General features: G+C 42.1%; 3 protein-coding genes across 3 annotated transcripts in view; all 3 read right to left on the reverse strand.

Moving 5' to 3' along the window:
* Window positions 1-2399, reverse strand: part of slc16a10 (solute carrier family 16 member 10) — a 29313-nt gene extending 26914 nt beyond the window's left edge. The window contains exon 1 of the mRNA XM_031861527.1: window positions 1808-2399. Coding sequence (XP_031717387.1) covers window positions 1808-2165 — 358 coding nt within the window. The 5' untranslated portion in view covers window positions 2166-2399. The remainder of the gene's footprint in view (window positions 1-1807) is intronic.
* A 3393-nt stretch (window positions 2400-5792) lies between these two features.
* Window positions 5793-11463, reverse strand: rpf2 (ribosome production factor 2 homolog). The gene is made up of 10 exons (XM_031861395.1): window positions 11380-11463; window positions 10288-10420; window positions 9460-9497; window positions 8924-8963; window positions 8756-8837; window positions 8367-8443; window positions 7640-7739; window positions 7441-7543; window positions 7179-7323; window positions 5793-6362 (listed from the first exon to the last, which is right to left on the reverse strand). The coding sequence occupies exons 1-10, from the start codon at window positions 11400-11402 to the stop codon at window positions 6177-6179; spliced, it is 927 nt and encodes a 308-aa protein (XP_031717255.1). The 5' UTR covers window positions 11403-11463; the 3' UTR covers window positions 5793-6176.
* A 5150-nt stretch (window positions 11464-16613) lies between these two features.
* The window catches only part of amd1 (adenosylmethionine decarboxylase 1), a 10157-nt gene continuing 3470 nt past the window's right edge, over window positions 16614-23300 (reverse strand). Inside the window, exons 2-9 of the mRNA XM_031861750.1 lie at window positions 21490-21576; window positions 20878-21004; window positions 20458-20560; window positions 19663-19705; window positions 18455-18599; window positions 18277-18369; window positions 18026-18181; window positions 16614-17915 (exon numbers count right to left, since the gene is read on the reverse strand). Of these exons, the coding sequence (XP_031717610.1) occupies window positions 17772-17915; window positions 18026-18181; window positions 18277-18369; window positions 18455-18599; window positions 19663-19705; window positions 20458-20560; window positions 20878-21004; window positions 21490-21576 (898 nt within the window). The 3' untranslated portion in view covers window positions 16614-17771. The remainder of the gene's footprint in view (window positions 17916-18025; window positions 18182-18276; window positions 18370-18454; window positions 18600-19662; window positions 19706-20457; window positions 20561-20877; window positions 21005-21489; window positions 21577-23300) is intronic.

Below are 23300 nucleotides of genomic sequence, written 5' to 3' on the forward strand. Positions count from 1 at the left end.
TCTCTCTCTCTCTCTCTCTCTCTCTCTCTCTCTCTCTCTCTCTCTCTGTCATGTAATGGACCGACACAAAATAGTCCACCATTTGGAAGTGATTTACAAATAAAAAATCTGAAAAGTGGTGAATGCATAAGTATTCCCTCCATTCTGACCAGTTCCCCTGTAGCTGCTGAAGAGAAGCATCCCCACAGCATGATGCTACCACCATGTTTCACTGTTAGGATGGTGTGCTCAGGGCGATGGGCAGTGTTGAGTTTCCACCACACATAGCGTTTTGCATTGAGGCCAAAAAGTTAAATTTTGGTCTCATCTGACCAGAGCACCTTCTTCCACATGTTTGCCGTGTCTCCCACATGGCTTGTGGTTCACTTTCAACAACGGCTTTCTTCTTGCCACTCTTCCATGAAGGCCAGATTTGTGGAGTACACGACTAATAGTTGTCCTGTGGACAGATTCTCCCTTCTCAGCTGTGGATCTTTCCAGAGTTACCATGGGCCTCTTGATTGCTCCTCCGATTCATTTTCTCCTTGTCCGGCTTGTCAGTTTGGGTGGACGGCCTTCTCTTGGTAGGTTTGCGGTCGTGCCATATTCTTTCCATTTTCTGATGAAGGATTTTATGGTGCTCCGTGAGATGTTCAAAGCTTGGGATATTTTTTTATAACCTAACCCTGCTTCATACTTCTCCACAACTTTACCCCTGAGCTGTTTGGTGAGCTCCTTGTTCTTCGTGATGCTGTTTGTTCAGTAATGCTCTCTAACAAACTCTGAGGCCTTCACAGAGCAGGTGTATTTATACTGAGATTAAATTGCAGACAGGCGTTTCCTATTTACTAATTATGTGACTTGTGAAGGCAATTGGTCGCACCAGATCTTTGTTAGGGGTTTCACAGTAAAGGGGGTGAATACATATGCACTCAACACTTTTCAGATTTTTATTTGTAAATAATTTTGAAATCCATGTAATAGTTCCCCCCCACTTCCAAATGGACTATTTTGTGTCAGTCCATTACATAAAATCCCAATGAAATAAATGTTAATCTGTGGTTAAACCATGACATAATGTAGAAAAGTTTAAGGGGGGTGAATACTTATGCAGGGCACTGTACACACAGCAGGGTGAGGGATTTTCACTATGTGACCTTTCCCTTGACCTCGCCCCCCATGTTCGGTCAACAAATGTGATTTAAGAGCAGAAAGATAAGGAATAGGTTGTCAAAAACCTTTTTAACATCCTATACACACCACCACGTGAGGCACAACGTAATGTCTGTTAAATGTCTGATGATTTAACTCCATTACTTTTTAAAGAGCAGCCTCTGTGGCACAATGTAAGCGCCGCATTTCTCTCTCGCGTGTCTACGAGAGAGCACGCGGCACCTACAAGCTGCCCGCAGCTTTTACACACCTGTAGGGCACAAACCAGTAACACCGCAGAAAGTGCCATCACGTAGCTACAGGGTTTACCGGAAGCACGCTTCACAGCACCGTATGTCCCCACAGCCGTGCCACCTAGCCACAGACAGTTGCTCTAGTTTCCCCCTTTCTCATCAGGAAATGATTATATTACCTGCTAGCTGACATGTTAGCTTACACGTGCTTCTTTAACTTAATGTGACACACGAGCGCGACGTTTACTACAACCTTTACTTCACGGAGTCACACCGAAAAGGACCTCCAGAGGAGCTAGCATCTTCTGCTCTGTCTTAAACATAGAACTCAACTTAAAATACTTCCGTTGCATCCTGACTTTTAATGGCATTCAGGCGAAACGACCCGAAGTTTGAACTCCTCCCTCCAACCCGGCGCTCACCTGTCTTGAACCGGAGGTCAGCGTCCTCCTCGGAGCCGAACTCCCGCAGCAGCGAGAGGAAGAGAATACCGAAGGCGTTCTGGATCCCGAACACCGATCCGTTACACCACATGGCCGCCAGCATGACCACCCAACCCCAGCCGCCTTCGGGGTGCACAAACTCGACCTCCGCCGCTCCGGGAGCCGCGGCTTGCTCCGCCACTCTGCTGTCCCCGTTCACCTTCTTCTCCTCCTCCCCGTCCTCCTCCTCCGCGTCCTCCTCCTCCGACCGCTTCTCCTCCGCGGGCACGCCGGCGGGCACCTCATACTTAACGGCTGTATCCCCTTCTTCTGCCACGTGATTCCCGCCTTCTGTCATTGTTTTTGCTACTGTCAGGTTTATGTCGATGAGCAGAGGAACTGCAGTGTTTGTCCTTAATGTCTGGAGGTATGTAACAGTTCAATGACAGAGGTAAGATGAAAAGTAAAATGCGGGCTATCTGCGATCAATGACTGCTTTTGGGTCACGGTGAAGTCTCATCCATTGAGGTGAAGCAGCGGTGTGAGAGTGGAGCTGGTGAACGCAGCATCTGGTCCTACAGTAGCTGTCAAAAAGCTGCTGTTGCAATATTATAAATAGACAGCGCGGAGGGGCGGGGCTCCGGGGAATCCTGCTGCTGATTGGTTCCCGTCATTCCACCGTGACGAAGCAGTGAATGAGTGAAATACAGACTTAATACTTGGATAAACGTTTTGCACGACTAGTGATTAAAAAAAAGATAAACTCTATACACCGCATAATGTTTTCCTCCCTTCGGCTCCACAGTAGCAGCTGGCTCAGATTTGTCGCAGCTGCCACGACTTGCTACGCAGTTGCCAAAGGTTTTAAGCCTTTATCTTTGGTATTTTGACAATATGTGACAATACATTGAGGTCCTTGGGAGTATGACTGTTGGTAGTTGTAATTGGTTTAGTAAAAATTGTAATATTATGGCTACTCATTTTAATTAAACTAAGTTAATATAGGGCAACATCAGTTGGCACTTGTTGGCAACAATAAACACTTTTAGGCAGCCGGCTGAAGAAATGCAAATTGTGAATATGGATAAGATGCATTGTACAGTTTAGAATGATGAGAACCCATATCACCTATTCATTTGTATATAAATATATATGTATAAACATTAATATATATATATATATATATATATATATATATATATATATATATAAAATCAGAATCAGCTTTATTGGCCATGTATGCGTACGAATACAAGGAATTTGACACCGGTTTTTACGTGGCTCTCAGCGTACATACATAGAATATACAAATAAACAAAAAACAAGGACAACAAAGTATAACGGAGGTAAGCATAAACATTTAACTACTATGTACAGTATAAATATATATCCAAAAGTATGTATATGGACATAAAGAACAACAATGACAATAGAATTGAGGAATTAGTGCAGAATGGTGGTAATAGTGCAGTATATCTGATTCATTGTTCATCAAAGTGACGGCCAGTGGAAAGAAGCTGTTCCTGTGTCTGGTGGTTTTGGCGTACAGAGCTCTGTAGCGCCTACCAGAGGGGAGGAGTTGGAACAGATTGTGGACAGGGTGTGATGGGTCTGCAGTGATCTTTCCTGCAAGTTTCCTGGGTCTGGAGGTGTACAAGTCCAGGATGGAGGACAGACTGGCACCAATGATTTTTTCTGCAGACCTGACAGTCCGTTGTCTGTTCCTGTCCTGTTTAGTGGCCGATCCAAACCACACAGTGATGGAGGAGCAGAGGACAGACTGGATGATGGTGGAGTAGAACAGAATCAGCAGCTCCTGAGGCAGGTTGAACTTCCTGAGCATGGAGATTGTGGATCCCAGAAACCTGAAGGTCTCTACAGCAGACACAGTGCTGTTGAGAATGGTGAGGGGGGGCAGAGTTGGGGGGGGGGGGGGCTCCTCCTGAAGTCCACGGTCATCTCCACAGTTTTGAGCTTGTTCAGCTCCAGGTTGTTCTAACCACACCAGAGGACCAGCTGGTCAAGTGCTGATAGCCCGGGTGCTGGGTATGATTTTTCCCAGCCTCACCGGCTGTGTCCTGTCAGTTAGTGATCCACTGATAGGTGGAGGCTGGCACAGTAAGCTGGGAGCATTTGGCTTCAAGTATTTCCGGGATGATGGTGTTGAACGCTGAGCTGAAGTCCACAGAACCCTTGCATATGTCCCTGGGGAGTCGAGGTGTTGCAGCATGTAGTGCAGTCCCATGTTGACTGCATCATCCACCGACCTGTTTGCCCGGTAGGCAAACTGCAGGGGGTCCAGCAGGGGTCCTGTGATGTCCTTCAGGTGGGTCAACACCAGTCTCTCAAAGGAATTCGTGACCACAGATGTCAGGGCGACGGGCCTGTAGTCATTCAATCCTGTGATGGAGGATTTCTTGGGGACCGGGATGATCGTGGAGCGCTTGAAGCACACAGCTCCAGTGATCGGTTGAAGATCTGCGTGAAGATGGGGGCCAGCTGGTCAGCACAGACTTTCGGGCAGGAGGGGGACACACCATCTGGGCCCGGTGCCTTCCTGATGTTCTGTCTGTGAAAGAGCCGACTCATATCCTCTTCGCAGATCCTCAGTGCTGGTGGGGTCCGCTGCCACAATTTGAGCTTGCTCTTTCTCCAGGCGGCTCCCTCAGTGCAGTTACGAAAGGTCTCACTTCCCCCTTTTTTCCAGCTGCTAAAAACAGACAAACTGCAAGGTAAGCAGATGGACAGACATGCAGAAGGATATGTGCAGTGAGCAGAAAATTACAGGAAAAAAAGTAGGTAACTGTGGTTGGAGATCATACAAGGACGCCAGAAAAACAACACTGCTTTATATGGGGAAGTAATGTTGTAAAATGGTGATGTAAAAATGACCCAAAAAAATGGAACGATATCAGTAATTTGACTGGAAAATAGTTGCCAATTGTGACCACAAATAGATCCCCCTGTTGAGGATACCTTTGTGCTAGACGTGTGTTCAGCTGTCACACAGAAAAGTCTTGTGGTGTTATTGTTATGAATGGCATTTAATTTATTGCATAATGTAAAAAAAAAAAAAAATCCTTTTAAAGATTAAATGTAGGTAACTTTCATGTTGCACCACATATGTTGTCTATCATTTAAAGTCGCTCAAATATATCTGAAAGATCTACATTCTCATAAAAACCCAGACAAAAGAAAAAATTTGGTTCTCATTTACCACCATATATACTATACTGTATGGGTGTTGACTGTTCATAAGAAGTAGGCCTAGCCTCCGCGTGGTCACCCATTGGTTTATGGAGTACGGTTTTTGAAGCCTCAATTTTGGCATTTTGGCCGTCGCCATTTTTGTTTTTGGAACCAGAAGTGACAAGAAGGTGGAGCTAAGTACAACCAAATACTAAAGACATAAGTCGACCGAAAGGTTTCAATTAACTTTCATCCCCTGCTTTATGGTCTATTTGACCCTAAATGGACCATAATTTACTAAATGAACATCAGGCTGTATTGAAAAAGACTTGCAACTAGAGATTGAGACCATAAACTCATGTTTACAATGTTTACTTAGGTAATAAATCAAGAGATTTATACAACCTGAGGAGTCGCCCCCTGATGGACATTAGAAAGTTTAGTGAACTTCCACATTGGATGAATTGTGTGTGGGAATTTTCCTTTGTATTTTATGAGCAATCGGAATCATGTTAACAAATAAATACATTTAGTGATTTCCCGCAGTTGAGGTCTTAAAATCAAATCAACCAAGTACTCTTTGGAGACTTCGACCAGACGGAGTAAAAACGAGTTCAATTCCGAGATGAAACCTTATAAAAGTGGCCTTGAGACCAGGATCGATCTCGAGTACTACAACAGCTGGAATGCAAAGAGCCTGACTTTGACGTGAACATAAGCAAAACCTAAAGTCATGACAAGCAGAGACACAGTGAACACAAACAATTAATAAAAATGAAATCTCTGAACAACCTGACGTAATTAAGAGACAGCTTTATTTCCTTTTAAGTGAGTGCAGCCGGTGAAATTCAACTTTTACACGCTCCAACTTATAAACAACAAATTCAGCTAATCTCAGGCAGACTTCTTCTGCAACTGCCGATGGAAAACACTTTCTTCCGTTTCCTGATGCTGTTGTGGTTTTGCCAGAGAGCTGAGCAAACACACTGACGCTCGAGACAAAGACGTATCTGAAAGTCACATGGAAAAAAACAGGGGGAACAATAGGGGGCAGGAATAATAGATCTGCATGGCCCCCTCCTCACCAGCACAAGCTGGCAATGCTAAGCACACGGTCAGTGTTATAAACAAGGGCACTTGTCCAGGACGTTGATCTGTACGCACGCTGGTAAAGACGACCTCAGCCCTCCACTTTGGCCACCTTGGGCGCCTGTGCGTCCGGGTCTTCGGCGACCTTCGGCCCCCTCCTCTTCCTCAGGCCCTTCATCTTACGCGTCTGCAGCTTGGACAGATCCTGCTTCTGCATGTGCACCCGGCCCAACTTAGTGCCGAAGGCGTCGCGGGAAATGTTCTTCTTCTTCCGGATCTGTATCGGTGATGAAGAGAAGCGTTAATGACATGTCGGTTTGAGAATTTAACTTGCTCGTTGTTTTGTTTGCCAGATGTTTTGTCGTACTTTGGTCATTTTGGGGACATTTGAATGATGTACTTAACAATACACCAACAGAAATACTGACAAAGAAAGTCAATTTGTACCATCAGTACACCCACAGTACCACAGGCCAGAATCCCAAGGTACCTCTCTCCAAAACATCCAACCTCATTGTACATACATGACATTTGTAAACTTCAGGATATCTTCAAGAAGTAAAAAAAATAAAACATTGGACACTGTTGGGCTGCACAGCATGAGTGTATGGAGACTGGCCCAATGGAGCGTCAAGCGGATGTTTAATGCTAATGTTAGCATTAACCTTGGAGCACAGATAAGTAGAGCCCAGCCTGGTTAAAAGTTGGACAGAGCCTGACGATGTAGAGTGTTGGATGTTGTAAAATGGTAACAGTGTAGAGGTTCAAATCTGTATTATGCAACAGGCAATAATGTGGTCTCTCCTCTGGCGCCACCCTCAGGACAAAGGCATTTTTTTAGTGCACTGATGGCCAGGATCTAACAACAGCAGAATTGCCTTTATATTTTTCAATAATACATTGTTTTTTAGTAGAACAACTTCATGAGGGCAGTAATGAGGTTATAAGAGACTTTTAGTATCAATAACTTGGTCATATGTACAGATGACTGAACATAGTGGAAAGAAAACCCCGGTTAGGACATCCAACCGCACACCTCTTATTGTCATGTCCCATCAAAGGACAGCTGAGAGTCAGAGCAAGACGATCTTACCTTCAGAGTTTTGGGCCGTCTGTGGGACAACTTGAACAAGTCATCTGAAGCCAGATGTGTTCTCCTTAGGACCAAGTCGAACGACGGCCCGATCTCCTCGAGCTCTATCCGCGGCGTGCGGCACCCGGACTTCTTCAACAGACTCCTGCAATGATGCATGACATCAATATCGCTGTTGTGGGGGGATGCTAGCTAAACTCAGACCAATTTAAGACGCAAGCCAATTCTTAACATAATTTTTTAACCAACAAATCCAACTGACCTGTAGCTGCGCATGTAGATTTTCCCCTCCAGGGCTGTGAAGTGCAGAACGTGTTCCAAACCCGCCAGACGCACCGCAGTCACGGCGGGACCTCTGAAGAAGTCTGACAGGCGGGGACAGAGATGGACGAGGACAGATGTTAGCAGTGGGATGAAATGAAAGGAAACGTAGAGACACACGGAGTAGAAGGAGTGCTCACCTATGAACAGACTCTTCAGACGTTTGTGTTCGTTGTCCGTATCGAAAGCCTCCCCAGCAAACACCAGCATCGGCTTGGTCCCCTCGGGACATTTGCTGGTCTGCAGCAAAGAAAAAACACAAACACTAGATTTTAGCAGATTGTGTGACATTTATTATTTTGGTCGAGTGGAAAAAAAAGAAAGAAATGAGGTCGCTATTTAAAGGTTTTGATGGCTTGTGATGATTTTTTCTGACCAATCAGTGGTCTGCAGGGTTTTAACTCTACCTTGTAGTATCGGCTCAGCTCGCTTGGAACCTTGACCGAGGTGGTACCAGTACCAGGTGCTATGAACGACTTGTGCTCATAAAACAATGACATCAATCACTCTAATGTGTAACAAACTGAACTTCTTGGTAGAAACGTGGCTTTGGTGAACAGATTAAAATCAGTGTTAATTAGTGAGCATTAGAGGCATATTTGTTAACTTTCAACGGAGCCAAGCTAGCCATTTCCACCCTTGCTTCCATTACTTATGCTAAGCTAACATGCATTTCCCAAAAATCCTTTCTCAGTTCAACCTGCTCTAAGACTCCATGTGTAGCCTCTGATTGGCTGGTAGGCTGTCTTCTAAAGCCGTGTACAACAGCTGTAACCACCGCTCTAATCAGTGCCATGTGAGCTGACTGAGAATTTTTTTTTTTTTAAAGGACCATTTAACCGTTTAAACATGGCGGTGATACATTACCTTGATTTCACTCAGAGAGACGAACTTCTCAATCCCAACTTCAATCATATCGAGCACGTGAAAGTCAAACAGACGACCTGCAGACAAACCAAAGGACGGTCAACGTGGTGTTAAATACGTTTATGTGACACATCGATAAGTGGTGTTGACTGGACCCCTTACACATCTAAAGTTATTACAACATTAAATATATATACAGACACGCTGGCTGTCAAAATTACAGCGCATGCGTAGAATTGTGGGAAAAACAAATGTCCTCGCTACAATTCAAAAACTATTCAAGTATGATTTATTAAATGTTCTACTGGGAATATGTACAGAAATGACATTTAACTGGTCTCTTAATGCACATTTAAAACGGTGCGATATGAAGCGGAAAGAGAGTTTACCAAATACGAGGTTGTTGGGCCGTTTCTTGTTGTGGGAGCCGAACAGAAACAGAGAGCAGTCGGACTTCTTGGAGAAAAATTCCTGATTAAGAGAGCGATGATTAGCAATAAGACTGGATGATAGATTACATTGTAATAAAGCGCTCGGGGTGATTCTTGTCTGCTCACCAGTGATGTCGAGTCCTCAAACGGACGCGTTATGTTCTTCCTGAAAAGCAAACACGCAGCAGTTAGCTCAACGTGTTTCTAACACTCAAAGACGGTTAACGGCGTCGACAAATTTAGGAATGATTGCTCGATTGTGTAGACTGAGTCCCTTCCTTTGGGTCAAAACATATTTAAATTATTTTTCAGAAGATTTTTGGTCTACATCTTAAAAGGGATCTAAGAAAACACCAAGAATCAGGAAGGATAGGACGTTCAGGAAAGTGTCATTGTTGCTCAAATAAATACTGTTATTTTGATTTCATTCCATTCTGTTTGTTTCATTCTCAGCAGAAACGAGGACGTGAAATATCGAGTGTGAGCCAACGAAGTTAAAATTACACAAAATAGTCATTTAAAATGCTCCGCTTTCATTTGTACTGAAGATTGTGATTTGGATTGTAAAGTATAGAATGTTTGCAAGAGGAAAACAAAACAAATGTCAAGTCAAATGTATGTATTCATTAATCTTAATGTATCCTCTTCGTAACTCCACTTACTTCTTGTACAGCACAGCATTGGGCTTCTTCAGGGAATACTGCAGAAAAAAAATGTAATTCTGGTTTGAATTCATAATTCTATTCGTATAAATAAAAATTAATAAATAAAATAAAAAAGATTTATGATATTTCAATTAAAAGGGTCAGTTCATCCAACCCCCCCCTCCCCAAAAAGATAAATAAAATAAAAGGGCTCTAAACAGCTAAAGATTTATTATGGTGTTAAGAGTTGAAAAATACTGAATTATGTTACTATATTGAGTCATTGTACACTGAAATAACACATTTACCAGACAGAGAAATGTTTGTGGTTCCATGGTCGATTCCGATTTTACCCCTAAAACATATAACCAAATAGATATGATGAATTATTGTCCAAATAACCATCCAGTACTATCAATTTAAAAGCCCTTGAACACACTAAGTACATTGTGCTGATAAAGTCTCTGTCCCTCTTCCCTTGAAGTAAAAGGGGAGAAACTACCCTGTTCAACAATCGTTAACTCAATTAAACTCAAGAGTTTCTGATACTTCACAATCCTTTTTTTCTTGTATGTCACATGCGATGTGTTGCATGAGTTAAAATCTGTACTTGAAGTCTGTATGCAAAGTAACTGAATTATAAGATTGAGAGAACTCAAATCCTACGAGTTGATAAAAAGCTACTTAAAGAAGTGTAACGGTAGAAGAACACACAGTGTGATGTCGTCATGTCTGCTATTGCCTCAACATCTGGACTATTAAACCGTTATAACAGCCCGTGCATCTGTGTGAAGCAAGTCGTGTCTGGAAGGTCTCTCTCACCGAGAGCACCTTCGGGTCACTTACTATATCCTTGAGGGCCTGGGTGACGGTCAGACTGGAGTTCCCCCCTTTCATGATCATGGCGGTCTTCACATCCTCGGTCAGCTTGGGCGCTCTGCCCTCCAAGAAGCGCTTGGAGCGCTTCGTCTTGGGTTTTCTGAGGATGCACACACAAACAGAGGAGAGGAAGATGATAGTCTGCACAGTGCAGTTCACCGCAACACAAGATCAAATAATAATAATAATAAATAAAGAGGCAGTCAGAGTGACAACATGTGTTTAAAAGAGTGTTAAACAGCATTGATTCAGAAGAGCTTTTAATTATGTATTCTATATTACTGCTGGGTGTTGTCCTTTGCTAGTTAAATATAGTACATTAAATATAAAAACGTTTTAAAAAGTTTATTGTGGTCAAGAGAAAGTACAATGTCGTTGAAAAGGTAGATATATTGAACGTATCCTAATTTTGATTATTATTGGTCTTTAATAGAATAATCATAATAAATATTATAGCTTCATAAATTACAAAAAATTAACAGAATTTGCATGTTTTTACATTTCATACCCATCAATACTAACCTGAACATGACTAAAGGAAGACATATTCCTATGATGCTCCTTCTTCCACTCACCTAACATAAATTGATATCTACCTTTTTATCTAAATAAAATAGCGACAAACTTTCCCCCCTCACAACATATTAATGTTAACTTTATTATAACAAGTAGGACCATAGTTTTGATCGGAAAGGTGAACCCAAACTCTAGATAAGTAACAGTTTATTGATGCATCGGAGCTAGCCCATGTAACATGTTGCCGCTAGTTAAACCAGTTACATGCTTACGTGACTGACATTTTAAAAACTAGCTTGACAGTATATCGTTTGCACTGAATATAGAAAACGAGGCGTAAAAAATGCAACCTCACGTTGTAAAAAGCTGCGTAAACAAGAACATCTGCCTATACGTTAAGCTAACGTTAGCTTACAAAACGCCACGCTGGGCTAACGTTAGCGGTCCCTACACAGTTAACGTTAGTTTCACGAGCACTGAACGAAGGAGATACATACGGACGCTTAAACACAGTGAGGTTCAATAGTACGCTGTCAAACTTACACTATACCGTCTAACTGCGTCATTTTAGAGTCTTTATTCGTCTTCCTGTCGGCTGCACGAGCGCTCACGTTGCGGTTCCTCCACGTGAATGCGAGCGGCGGAAGACAACATTGGTGATGTTCTTCTTCTTTGGTGGCGCGGTGGTTGATTTCCTGCGCCGAGTGAATTACCGCCGTCCAGTGTCAGAAACTCCACTGCACGTCTCAAACTGTCCACTAGGGGAGCTGCCGAACAAGACAGACCGAAATAACTACAGAACCCCAGCAGTAAGTCAAAGCGTTATAAGATTCTGTGGCCTGCTGGGAAGGGTAGTACTTTACAAGCACTGTGGACACCCCCCAATTCTTAATGTCAGTTTAGCATGGGATTGTAGATTATGTAAATATTATTTTAGGAGACTGTGTGGTATTATCTCTTTTTCCATAGTCACTGGTGTACTTATACATAGCAGCAGTGGTTGGATAGCATTATTCTAAGGAACTGGAGTGGCCTACTATACTAAGGATTGGGTGACAGAGTGAGAATAGAAAAGGGATGACATCTAATCAGGTTTAAGTAATCAGATTAGAAAAGAAATTAACTATAGTTAGACTAGATTACAATTGAAAAAAAAGTTGCAATCAGAGTAATTACAATAGTTACCTGATTCATTTTCTTATTGCGTCTTTAAAATATATGTTTATGCCATCATGTTTTTGTACAGGTTATTTGATTTGACCAATTTTAAATGCTGAATACGTTCAACTGTTACTCCTCTCAGGCTCACAGTTTCGTTAATGGGGACTTTGCTCATACTTGTTTATGTTTTAATGCTGATTTATGGAGTTTTTATTTCATTTCTATTTACAGTGAATTTGAAAAATGGAACATTTTGATTAGGTGCTCGTCTTGCGTTACAAGAGCAAAGTCCTCCATGTGGCCTTTGATAAGAAAAGAAAAAGTGCACTAAAGAAACACCATCCCACATGTTGTGCACACAGTACACATGTTTCTGCCAGTACTGCATTTGTAAGGGTCAATAGTAATCCAGAAGTATTCAGATTAGATTACGTTATTTTTTCCATTACTGATTACAAAAAATGTCATATCATTTGTCAGCAACTGGCTACATTTCAAAGCAAATCAAACCCAAACCTGTGTATATAAAAGCTTGTCATATAATATCTGTTAAATGGCAGAAAAAAAGTTCCCTTTTAGGTGGAATCATTGATGACATTTATTTGGATGGAATTTATGTCTTTGTATTTTCTCTCGGGTTGTATTGATTATCTTTTTCTTTCTAGCAAAGCCACTTTTGGCGGACCCCTCTTTATTCTGTGTGTCTGAGGAAAACCTTGTGCTTTCTGAAATGAGCCCCTGACACTACAATTCATTCAAAGCAGCTCGTGGCGCTGCACTCTGAGGGTAAACTCTCTGTCCACCAGGTGGTAGCATGTCCACATACATATAAGTGAGATGTCACAGTCAGGATTCACTCTATACAGGACTGCTGCTGCTGTGAAGGGAATTTAGGAACAGTGTGGCAGTGAGGTGAAATAGTGGGATATAAATAAACTAATATAACCTGTTTGATGGCGACGCCAACATTCGTGTTTTGGTGGGGGTTTCTGTTTTTTGGCCCTGAGGTGATCAGAATCAGAATCCGGTCTTTTGCCATGTAGGTTTTCACATACAATGAACCTGCTTTGGTGCACAGTAGGAGAAAAGTCAAGGAACATTTAACAAACCACAATAAAACATTGAAGAAAATACCATACAAATATGTAGGATACATGAGTTTTTTTAATGATGATTGAGTGCTTTTCTCTCCACTTCCAACAAGTGTACAGAGCACGATACATCAACTTTGGTTCTTCTTGAGGGAGGAGCTCAGGTGAGGCACAGGTGTATTTATCTTGTTGTCATTTGGTTTAGTAAGTATTGGCAGTCATGTAAAGGAACTGGGTACGTTTGCTCAAGTGCTGTACTTCAGTACAAGTTTGGAGTACTTTTATATACTTTTATATACTTTTTCTCCACTACATTTCAGTGGCAAATATTGGACTTTTTATTACACATATTTGACAGCTGAACCTACTAGTTTGTAATTAATTAAGTATTTACAAATATAAAATATGAAATACATGTTTAAGTAAGGAGTCACCTCCTTTAATGAGACTAAACTGTCAAAATTGTGTAGATGGAGATCCCTGTGTGTAGTGGAGAGGTTTCAGGTGATTGTTATATAGTATAGAATAGTAAAGTATAATGTAGTATAGAATAGTATAGTATAGTGTAGTGTAGAGTAGTATAGTAAAGTATATAATAGGGTAGAGTAGAACAGAATAGAATAGGATAGTATAGTATGGTATGGTAAAGTATAGAATAGTATATTATAGAATAATATAGTATAGAATAGTAAAGTATAGTATAGCATAGAATAGTATGTAATAGTAAAGCATAGTTAAGTATAGTATAGTATTGAATAGTATACAGTAAACACACCTGTATGTAGAGGGTCCAGCTTTTGGTCAATCAGTATTCGGGCTGATAATATTTACTTTACTTTTAATAGGTAGAAATTTAAAAGTAGGACTTTTACTCTTTTTTACATGAATATATTTGCCAATATTCTTTAGGGAAAGGATTTGAAAACCTTTTCCATCACTGGTTAAACTGAATGGAAAGCGTATGACAGAGCTGTAAATCTGCCCAGAGCAGGACGACAACAGAGACACATGACGAGTCTCAGACCGGAGCTTTATGGGAGACGGATAAAAGACACCACAGTGCTGCGTATACATTACAAGAAGACAAACAACTTCTACAAACAAATCTTCAAACGCTAATCAACCTTGCCTTCTTTTCCAGGTGTTTGGGAGAAACCTTAACTTTTAGTTTTGAGACATGTTATAGAAAATTTACAATTGAAAATAAAATGGAACCATCTGTGTGACCTCCGTGACCAGAGGAACTACAGATCTTTCGCTTCTAGATGAATGAGATAGAACATGATTCAGGGCCAAACTTGTTTAATATACAAATAAGTCAAAAACGATTAGAGCTTTTTGTTTTTATTCCCCATGGAGAGCTGTGTGATTGACTTTATTCTAACCTCTGCCATGTTGATCAGATGATTCCACAACCGACTCTGGTACAGTGAACATCACAGAAGAGTGGCCATTGCATTGTGGTTAATGTAGATTTAGTGTTTTATATTTTGACGCATACTACAGAATATATTTCTCAGCTTCTGCCGCTTTCATTTTGATCTGGCTTTTTAAAATCTGCCTTTTACAACTCCTTTGACTTCATTGGAGTGAAATAAATCTCTGGAGGGCTATCTGGCTTTTTTCAGACACGAAAACATCACAAATACACATTTAGGAGTTTAGTTTACTATTCGTTTTATTCGAGTCTGTAGCGTTCTCTTAAATTCACCTAAAGTTATCATTAGATAGTGCCTCATTTGTACATTCAACATAAAATTTCAGAAAACATGCAATACTAAAAATAATTGCCTCAAAGGGCGTAATCAACTGGAGACGTTTCATGGTGAAATCTACCAGTTATTTATTTTTTTACCATATCGCCCTGTAATGTTTCCCCTTTAGAGGAAATCAATTAACATGTCAATAATTACTACATTTCTATTATTCAATATGCAAGCAGATTTTGTATCAACGGGCTCTTGCATTTGAAAGAGCATTTAATCCATTAAGATTCTTTTTCCTCAAAAACCACGATCTTCGCTTTTCAATAAAGAACACGGCCAGCTGCACAGATAAGCATCTTTTTTTATTGAAGCATCAAGCTCGTAGCACAGATATATTTAGCACATCTTGACCATTCAAAGAACAGCAAAAGAAAGAATTAGAACAGCAAAGCTTCTCCTTCAGTACATCCTGCAACTGCACCCCCTTCTGACCCGAGGGGGGGGGGGGGGCTATCACTCTCCCTTCCTCTGGAGACAAGATTCACAGAGCAAGGGGGAGTGAAAATGCACACTCGCACAAAAAAAAAAAAAAAATAATAAAAAAAAATAATAATAATGAGTGAGTCAGCTTTGAAAAGGTCATCCCGTGACTTCAGAACAAACTGGTGTAACGAAAAAAAAAAAAAATTTCGACAAAAAAAAAAAAAAAAAAAAAAAAGGGGGAAGAAAAAAAAAAAATGAACAAAGAGATTGGTCCGCAGCAAAAAATACAAAATATATTTTTTTTGTATAAAATTCTATTACCATTCAACTGCATAAAAATGCATTTTGAGTTCACTGTATAAAAATAAAATAAAGCAGCATACTGATCCACATCAACGAGGCTAAAATGTACTTCTTCCAATAACAGTTAGCTTTAAACTGCTTCGCGTAATCTTGAGCAATTTTAACATGTGCAGAATGAAACCAACTCTCAAAAGAAAAACCCTTCCTACTTCATCTACTGGTCCAACTGGCTCACAGAGCGCCTCGGTGACGGAGGCACTTCCACGGAAGTTGATGCAACCGTACGCACGCGCCTTCAAGAACAATGACTGCGTTGAGTCCTGAGAGCAGGTTAAAGGCCCCCTCGCCACGTCGTCGTGGTCCGGCTCAAGGTTCAAAACCGCATTCTCTGGCAGGAGAAGCGTCGTGAACAGCACGGACCCCAACGCCAGACGAAGAGGCTTCAAAAGATAACGAGTAAGAAACCTGAACCTGCCTTCAGCACTCGTCTGCAACTAAACTTAGGGGAAGAATAAAATAAAAGTTCATGCGTTTTCCAAAACGCATCAGGATACGCTTTCAGCAGGCAAAAAACAAAAAAACGAGGAGTGAGGTGAAGCACACAGACCTACTGACGAAGAGGAGGAAGAGGCGGTGCTAGCTACACTGTCAAGCAACACGGCAATAGTCACATGCACCATAGTGTCACAGGATTTCCCCCCCCTCAATGGACAAAAAGGGCGTCGATCCAAACAAAAACAAAACTGCTAGGGGTGTCACATTTTGACCAACTCACTGCAAAAAAAACAACACAAGAAAAAAAAAATGTATGGGCACGATAAATGTAATTAAATTGCAGCTTATGCAGCAGTTACATGTGGAATGATCCGGGGTCACCCTGGCATGCTCAGACCGGCGGGCGTCTATTGTGCGCGTACAGATTTCTGTATGGGGCGAGGGGGGGGGGGGGGAAAAAGAAAAGAGGGGGGGGGTAATACGTCAGAGGGCATTGTGCGCGCTGTGTGAGGAAGGTGGAGAAGGGGGGGGGGGTGGGTGTGCTCTACTGGAGTGGTACATTCAGCTCAAACCCGGTCCAGGCTTTTCTCTGGGTATGTATACATTCGAAAGACGGGGGTGCTACATTCAGTTTGAACATTTCATGTGAGTACTAGAGTGCTGAATATGACTGTAGGGAAGATGAGGGGGGGGGGGGGCTAAGACCCACAGGCTTCCTATAGATACAGCATGCTGTAAAAAAGATAAGAGAAAGAAGCCTGGGTGAAAAAGTATGCATGTCTTCAATGATTCATACACATACATTTTCCAAGCTTTTAAAAGCCTGTCTATTTGGGGGGGGGGGCCACACTGACTATATGATTGATTGTCTTTTTCTAAGTAGGAGCACAAAATGAGTGAACGCTGGTGGGGGTCGACATTAAAAACAAAAGCCCAGCAAAGCGGAAAGTCTTTTTTGTTTTGTTTCTTTGCCATTAGTGCACTTTGATATTCGACCAAATGAGAACCTTTTATCCAACAGTGCAACATTAAACAGCAAGTATGGCGATCGAAGGGACTCGAACGTGTCCCGACAAAGCGACGACGATTAGAACGGCCAAAAGCTTACCACGACTTATACATTCAATCAGATTTTAAACAAAAAGAAAGGAAGAAAGAAGGTCGGCCTTCTGTTCTTTTTTCGTACCGTGAGCAAACAGGTTTTTAAAGTGCACTCTAAAACATTGGTCCTGATTCATAAATAAATAGATGAGCGAATCGGGTTAGTTTTGTCGAATTTTGGGGGGCAGGTGGGGGGGCGTGCCGATCTGAGCGTGCCAGGAGACCCGGCCTAGTGTGGGCGGAAGCCTTGTCTGTGGGGGATGAGGGGGGACACCTGCAGGAGCGTGTTCAATTCCTCTACATGCACCTCAAGAGCACGGCAAGAGTGGGCTAGAATATCGAAACGGGGAGAAGAGCTTTCATGCAAGAGATCTAAGTCACGGGAACAACAATGCAAACAACTCAAGCTGGAGGTTAAGCCGGGGCTCGCCGCCGCGTCAGCACCGGGAGGTCCTGAAGGGCGGCAGCGGCGGCAGAGGGGGAGAAAGGAGGAGGAAGACGACAAGCTCTCTACTGGGGGGAGAAGCCGGCCCCAGGAGGGCAGTGGCCCCGAGCAGCCACTTTTCTTTTTACGCCTCTTCTTCATCCTCGACCCTCAACTCTGCTGGTTCTGCTGGCGGCTCTTGGCGTAGCTTGTGAAGACGAAATTGTACTCGTTAAATTGAGCCAGCTGGCGGTCGAGGCGCTTATAGCCGTCCACTTTCTGGGCAGGAGAAAAGACGCTGCGACATTTGGAGCTCTGCGTGGGCACAAAAACAAAACATACTTTTTACTCAGTGGCAACTTTAATTTAAATCCCTCAATGAAAGCAGGCGTGTATTTAAAAGAACAAACACCACCAACACTTACCTGATTGACAAAAAGCGTTGTCACGAACTTTCCCGGTTTGAACACATCCACCACCTTGCTGACCAGATCGTCGTACGCCGTCTGGGAGAGGTTGGTTTCGAAGCTGACGTAGGAGAACTCCGGCTCCGGGGTGATGTGGATGGTCCAGTAAGTTCCCTGGAGAGGACGGTGCAAGCAGAGAGAGCCAGATTACAGAGACGTTTGAGCGGTTTGGCGCGGCGGAGGTGACAGGAACTCGAGAGACAACTCACGTCAGTCTTCATTCCATTCATTGAGTATCCACATGGGTTGAACATTGTGGCATCGATCACAGAACCTGGTATCAGGTCACGAATTCCACTCATCTGCAAGAAGACAAGCACGTCTATAACTGTGCTTTCCGTCACAGCTCCGGAGGGTTTGTGTGTGTGACGGGAAGGATCTACTTACACGAGTGACATCACTTGCAGAAACACCATCTTTCATATAGAACTGGTCCATAATGGCTGGATCGAGGTCGCTCATCAGAACTTCCAGCGTCTGATCCGCATGCTTGTTCTCCCAGTACTCTGGTAAGTCCAGGGTAAACAGGTACCTGCAGACAGCGAAAGGTTCTTCAGTTCCTTACGCATTATAATCAAAAACGTAAATGCCATTTTCCCCAAGCCCTTGGAAAATTGTTTTCCCATGTGACCCGACGTAGGTCCCCGCATGATGACGTTCTACATGTATCCTTATCCATAGTCAGGTGTGTATTACCTACAGTAACATGGCAGCCGCTAAATGGATAAAATTCAACAGCTTAATGACACACACACCAAATTTGTTCGCCTCATTTTTGTCACCGGTGTAGCATTAAAGCATGGTGGAATTAGCGAGCTAGCTAGTTTGTAGAAGCTGACGGAACCGGTACGGTTCCCCCCAGTGGAGTCTTGTGGCTTTGAAGACAGCTATTTAACGGCGTCAGTTCCCCATCTGAAAGAGCTTTCTGACGCAACGTTAAAGCCGCGAAAATATTCTAAATATAGCGTATACTAAAGAGAATATTAATAAATGATACCGCTCTCTTCAAAGCCGCAGACGTTATAATTTACCTCACAGAACTCGGGTTATCCTCAAAATATCCAAACTGACCCTTTCAGTTGTTTCCAAACACTCATTCATAACCTTATTGATTAGAACTCTGTGGTAAGCTACATCACTGCTTTTTGCCAGAAAATGACGCAGATGTTGTCGACCTTTAAAATTTAGGCGAAAGCGTCAGCGAGCATATGACAGGACCGCAGAAGGAGGTTCTCAAAGAGCTTTCATTAAAGCAGAAATCCCCAGAAAACAGGCTTGACCTTTTTACCCTCATCTCATGATTGTACCAACAGTCATCACTATCATGCAGCAATGTCCTGCTGGGGCTGAATTTACACAAACAACACAGAAGTCTCCGCAATCAGCTGCATTTTCATTTTCTAGAATTATATATTTATTTGGAGTTTTCTTCAGAGAGAAACAAGAAAATTTCTACAACATGTTTTAAGAATAAAAATCAGTGGCGGTCACAATTTAGCCAGAGTTCCTACTAACAAACCATCCAGTGATGTTAGCAACACTGAGTAGACAACACACAAAGCTTCAACCAGAGCGGGAAACTGCGTGGAGCTTACCAGCAGTCACAGTTCAAACGTCCCATACAGTAGGCTGCACCATCTGAAAGAAAGAAGAGGTTTGTTTTACAGAAGTTGGCCTTATGATGGCCGTAGCCGACACAATCTCAAATATGGGATTGCATGCAGCTTCTATTGGATTTCTGTGGCACAAGGCAGCTTCTTCAGCCTTCCTGTTTTCCACCACAACAGCTATGCGAGTAGGGTAGCATTGAGAAATCATTTCAAAGACGTTTTGATTGTGGTTACTGGTTCCTTAACAACTGAAGTGCAAGTCTGGGCAAGGTCGTACAACATGGATGCATTTCACAACAGGAGTGATATGCATCTGCCTCACTGTGGGCTGAGGGAAGGATTTACAGACTGTAACATTAAAGCAGTTTTCAGGGATACAGTATACGAAAAAAAGAATGAATAAATTATTATTGAATAAGAAATTAATTTACAGATTCCATAAACTTTATAAAGTGAATTTTGTAGCCATTATGTAAAAAATAAATAAAAATAAAAATAAATGATTATGACCAGTATTGCTGCGATTGGCAGATCTGGTGATGGCAATGTGCTTTCCTATGCTGCGAGTGTGTGGATGAAGCATCGACTTGTTACATTTGACTAATTTAGCGGCTGGCTAGTTAGCCATCTACCGAACCAATCACAGCACAGTAGGATGGGATTGGTGGAAACTCAAGGGAAAAAAAACAAACAAACAAACCGTTGTAGAAGTGCTGTACCATTTTGGTTAAAGCATTTTCAGAGCATTTTTCAGACTAAAAATTCTATAATGTTGCTTACTTGGGAAAATCTGGCTGAGAAAGTCCACTTCCTCCTGGAAGTTTCGATGAGGGAACTCTTGTTGGGTTGGCTTCATAAAGTTCTTGCGGGAGTAGAAGAAATTCTGCAAAGCAAAAAAAAAAAAGAAATGAACAGCTGCAGGCATCAGGTAATAACACAATCTAATACTGGAGTTCCATATCAACACAGTTGATGAGGCTTGGCCACAGGGCAACTCCTAAACCAGACTTTAAAAAAAAACACACACAAAGTAAATAAAAACGGTAAAACAAGAGCAGTCATCACATTTATACATTCAAACACCTTATAGCAACAGGATTTAGGATTTTTGCATTTCAGGCTCTGAATGAAGTGCCGTTTTTACATTTACTCAAAAAAAAAAAAAAAAAAAAAAAAAAAAAAAAAAAAAGGGCGGTGTACCTCGATGGCATCGAAACCGCAGTACTCCCTGGCGAGTTCCAGCAGAGGCACCAGTGCTTGCAGTAAGAGAGTGGTTCCGCATGTTTTCAAAATGAAACGTCTCTTGGAGACAAACATGCTACTCTCACTGTGGAAACAAAGGAGCACAACAGAGGTGTGAAACGTCTGTAACCGCCGTCTAACAGGTTATACAAAGTGATTATTCCGCTCATGCGCTGCTGCTTTTTTTTTTAGGTTCACTGAGCTTACAGATAAGGTCTCATCAGGACAAATGGATGCCAGCGAGAGGAGCTCGAACTTGGCACACAGGAGCAGGAATTACAGGGCAGGTGCACTTCGACAGAGCTGCTGTACAACACCCTGGTCACTATGACAACTTGTTTTACCCGACAGACATATTTGAGTGGTAGTTGTTGCATCCACCTTGGATGCACTTCTAATAATGAAGGCGGTGCAGCATGTGAGCGCCTGTGACCGTCTCGTCAACCGATGACAAAGTCTGCGCTGTCGAAAGCAAGCGGCTTACAGGTGACCGCTGTCTAATCCCGCCTGCTGTGTGCTCGGTTGGGAAAACACAGGCGACGTACTGCATGTAACAGACCCGGCACTCACCTGAGTATATAAGCTTCCTGCTTGTCAGACTTTGTCACACTTATGATCAAACAATGCACAGTCTCCAAAAGTTTGTCCCACTCAAACCTAAAGGAAAAGAAAAAAAAGAGAGGGATGAGAAGTTAGCACTTTGACTTTCATTAAATAGAATTGACTGATAAATACATGGAATTAAATCCCACTACAATCTCTCTCTCACACACACACACACACACGAGAAAGTGTTCTGAGCCAGATGGCAACCTCCGACTCTAAAAAAGTGAAGCCAATGCAGAAGTGCCTTAAATCTGCATTCTTTCTAATAGCATCAGGGGGAGACTCCTCTGGTTGCAAAAATAAGTCAGATTGTATAGAAGTATATGAGAAAATGACTACTTCTCACTTGATTTATTACCCCAGTAAACATGAGTTCATGGTCTCAATCTCTAGTTTCAAGTCTTCTTCAATACAGCATGATGTTCATTTAGTAAATGATGCTCCATTTAGAGTCAAACAGACCATAAAGCAGGGTGTGCTTTAGGGCTGGGCTACCTTATGATTGACAGGTTTCTACCAGAGCCATATATGGCATCTCCACCACATCTGCAGTCCAAATATGGTTGCAAAAAAACAACTGAAAAACAAGATGGCAACTGCCAAAATTCAGAACGTGAGGCTTAAATATCACAATCCACAAACCAATGGGTTTGGTAGGTCCACTTCTTTAACAGTCTATGATCGCAAGCCTAATTAAGGAAAATGTCACCTTATAACCTTTGTAATTATGCTATTGCACTGATGTTACATCAAGCTGGTGGGAAACTTAGCTACATCCATGAAAAACAGTGACCAAAAAAAAAAAAAAAGAAAAAAAAAAAAACTAAAAAAAAAATAAATAAATAAAATAAAACTAAAAAAACATTTTAGATGTTTACACTGACTTCAAAGCGGTTGAAATAATTTATGAGACGTTGGCAAAATAGCCTGGAGCCTTTAGACCAGCTGATATAATCAAACAAAGGAATCTGACACTATGGATCATCAATGATCGGCAAAAAAAATATCAGGGATGTCTAAAAGTAATATTTGCTCCCTTTTTTCTTTATTCAATCTGTGAGTTTTATGATCCGTTGCACTACTACTACTGGCGTCTGACCTTTAGGGACACCTCCGACAAATGACTGGGGGGACAAAACCCATGTGTCAGCGCTGCAAAATGTCTTCCACGTGAATAAAGCAACACAACGTGTGCCTACAACTCAACACTTCATTGTAGCCTGTACGTTGTGCTGCAATTAGGATGTGTCATTAGCATGGTGTCTTATTATTTAATATTAAAACTACCACGTCCAATTGTGACAACAGCAAAGCATGCAGCCTCTCCTTTCTTTTCCAGCTTCAGCGACAATTAGCTTAAAGTACAATCAAACACCGTGCCAGACTGATCGGCATTATAGACCCCTCAAGCATTTGACCCTCACTGGTCAAAATGTCACATGCTACACGTTTTGCCAGAGGAAAAAAGTACAGAGCTTAAACCCGAAGGCGAGTGAGTTCTTGCCCTTCATCTTCTGAAATAAGTCAACGTGCTGCCCCTTTATTCAAACGAGAATAAAGCCCCCCCACATGTACTTTCTTTCCTACTCCTTGATGACATCAGAGCTGTTGCAACATGCTGGATCATACCAGAAGGACGACATTACCGGAGACCTGGGTCAACTCCCGTTTCAGTGTGAAATGCACACCACGGGCTATTTCTGGACACTCAGAAGGATCAGATTCTCGTCTCAGAGACAAGAGTATTTCCATTCATACTCCAGAGAAAGGAGGGG

Source organism: Anarrhichthys ocellatus, unplaced genomic scaffold (assembly GCF_004355925.1).
Source record: "Anarrhichthys ocellatus isolate YVR2014 unplaced genomic scaffold, GSC_Weel_1.0 scaffold25, whole genome shotgun sequence".
NCBI lineage: Eukaryota > Metazoa > Chordata > Actinopteri > Perciformes > Anarhichadidae > Anarrhichthys > Anarrhichthys ocellatus.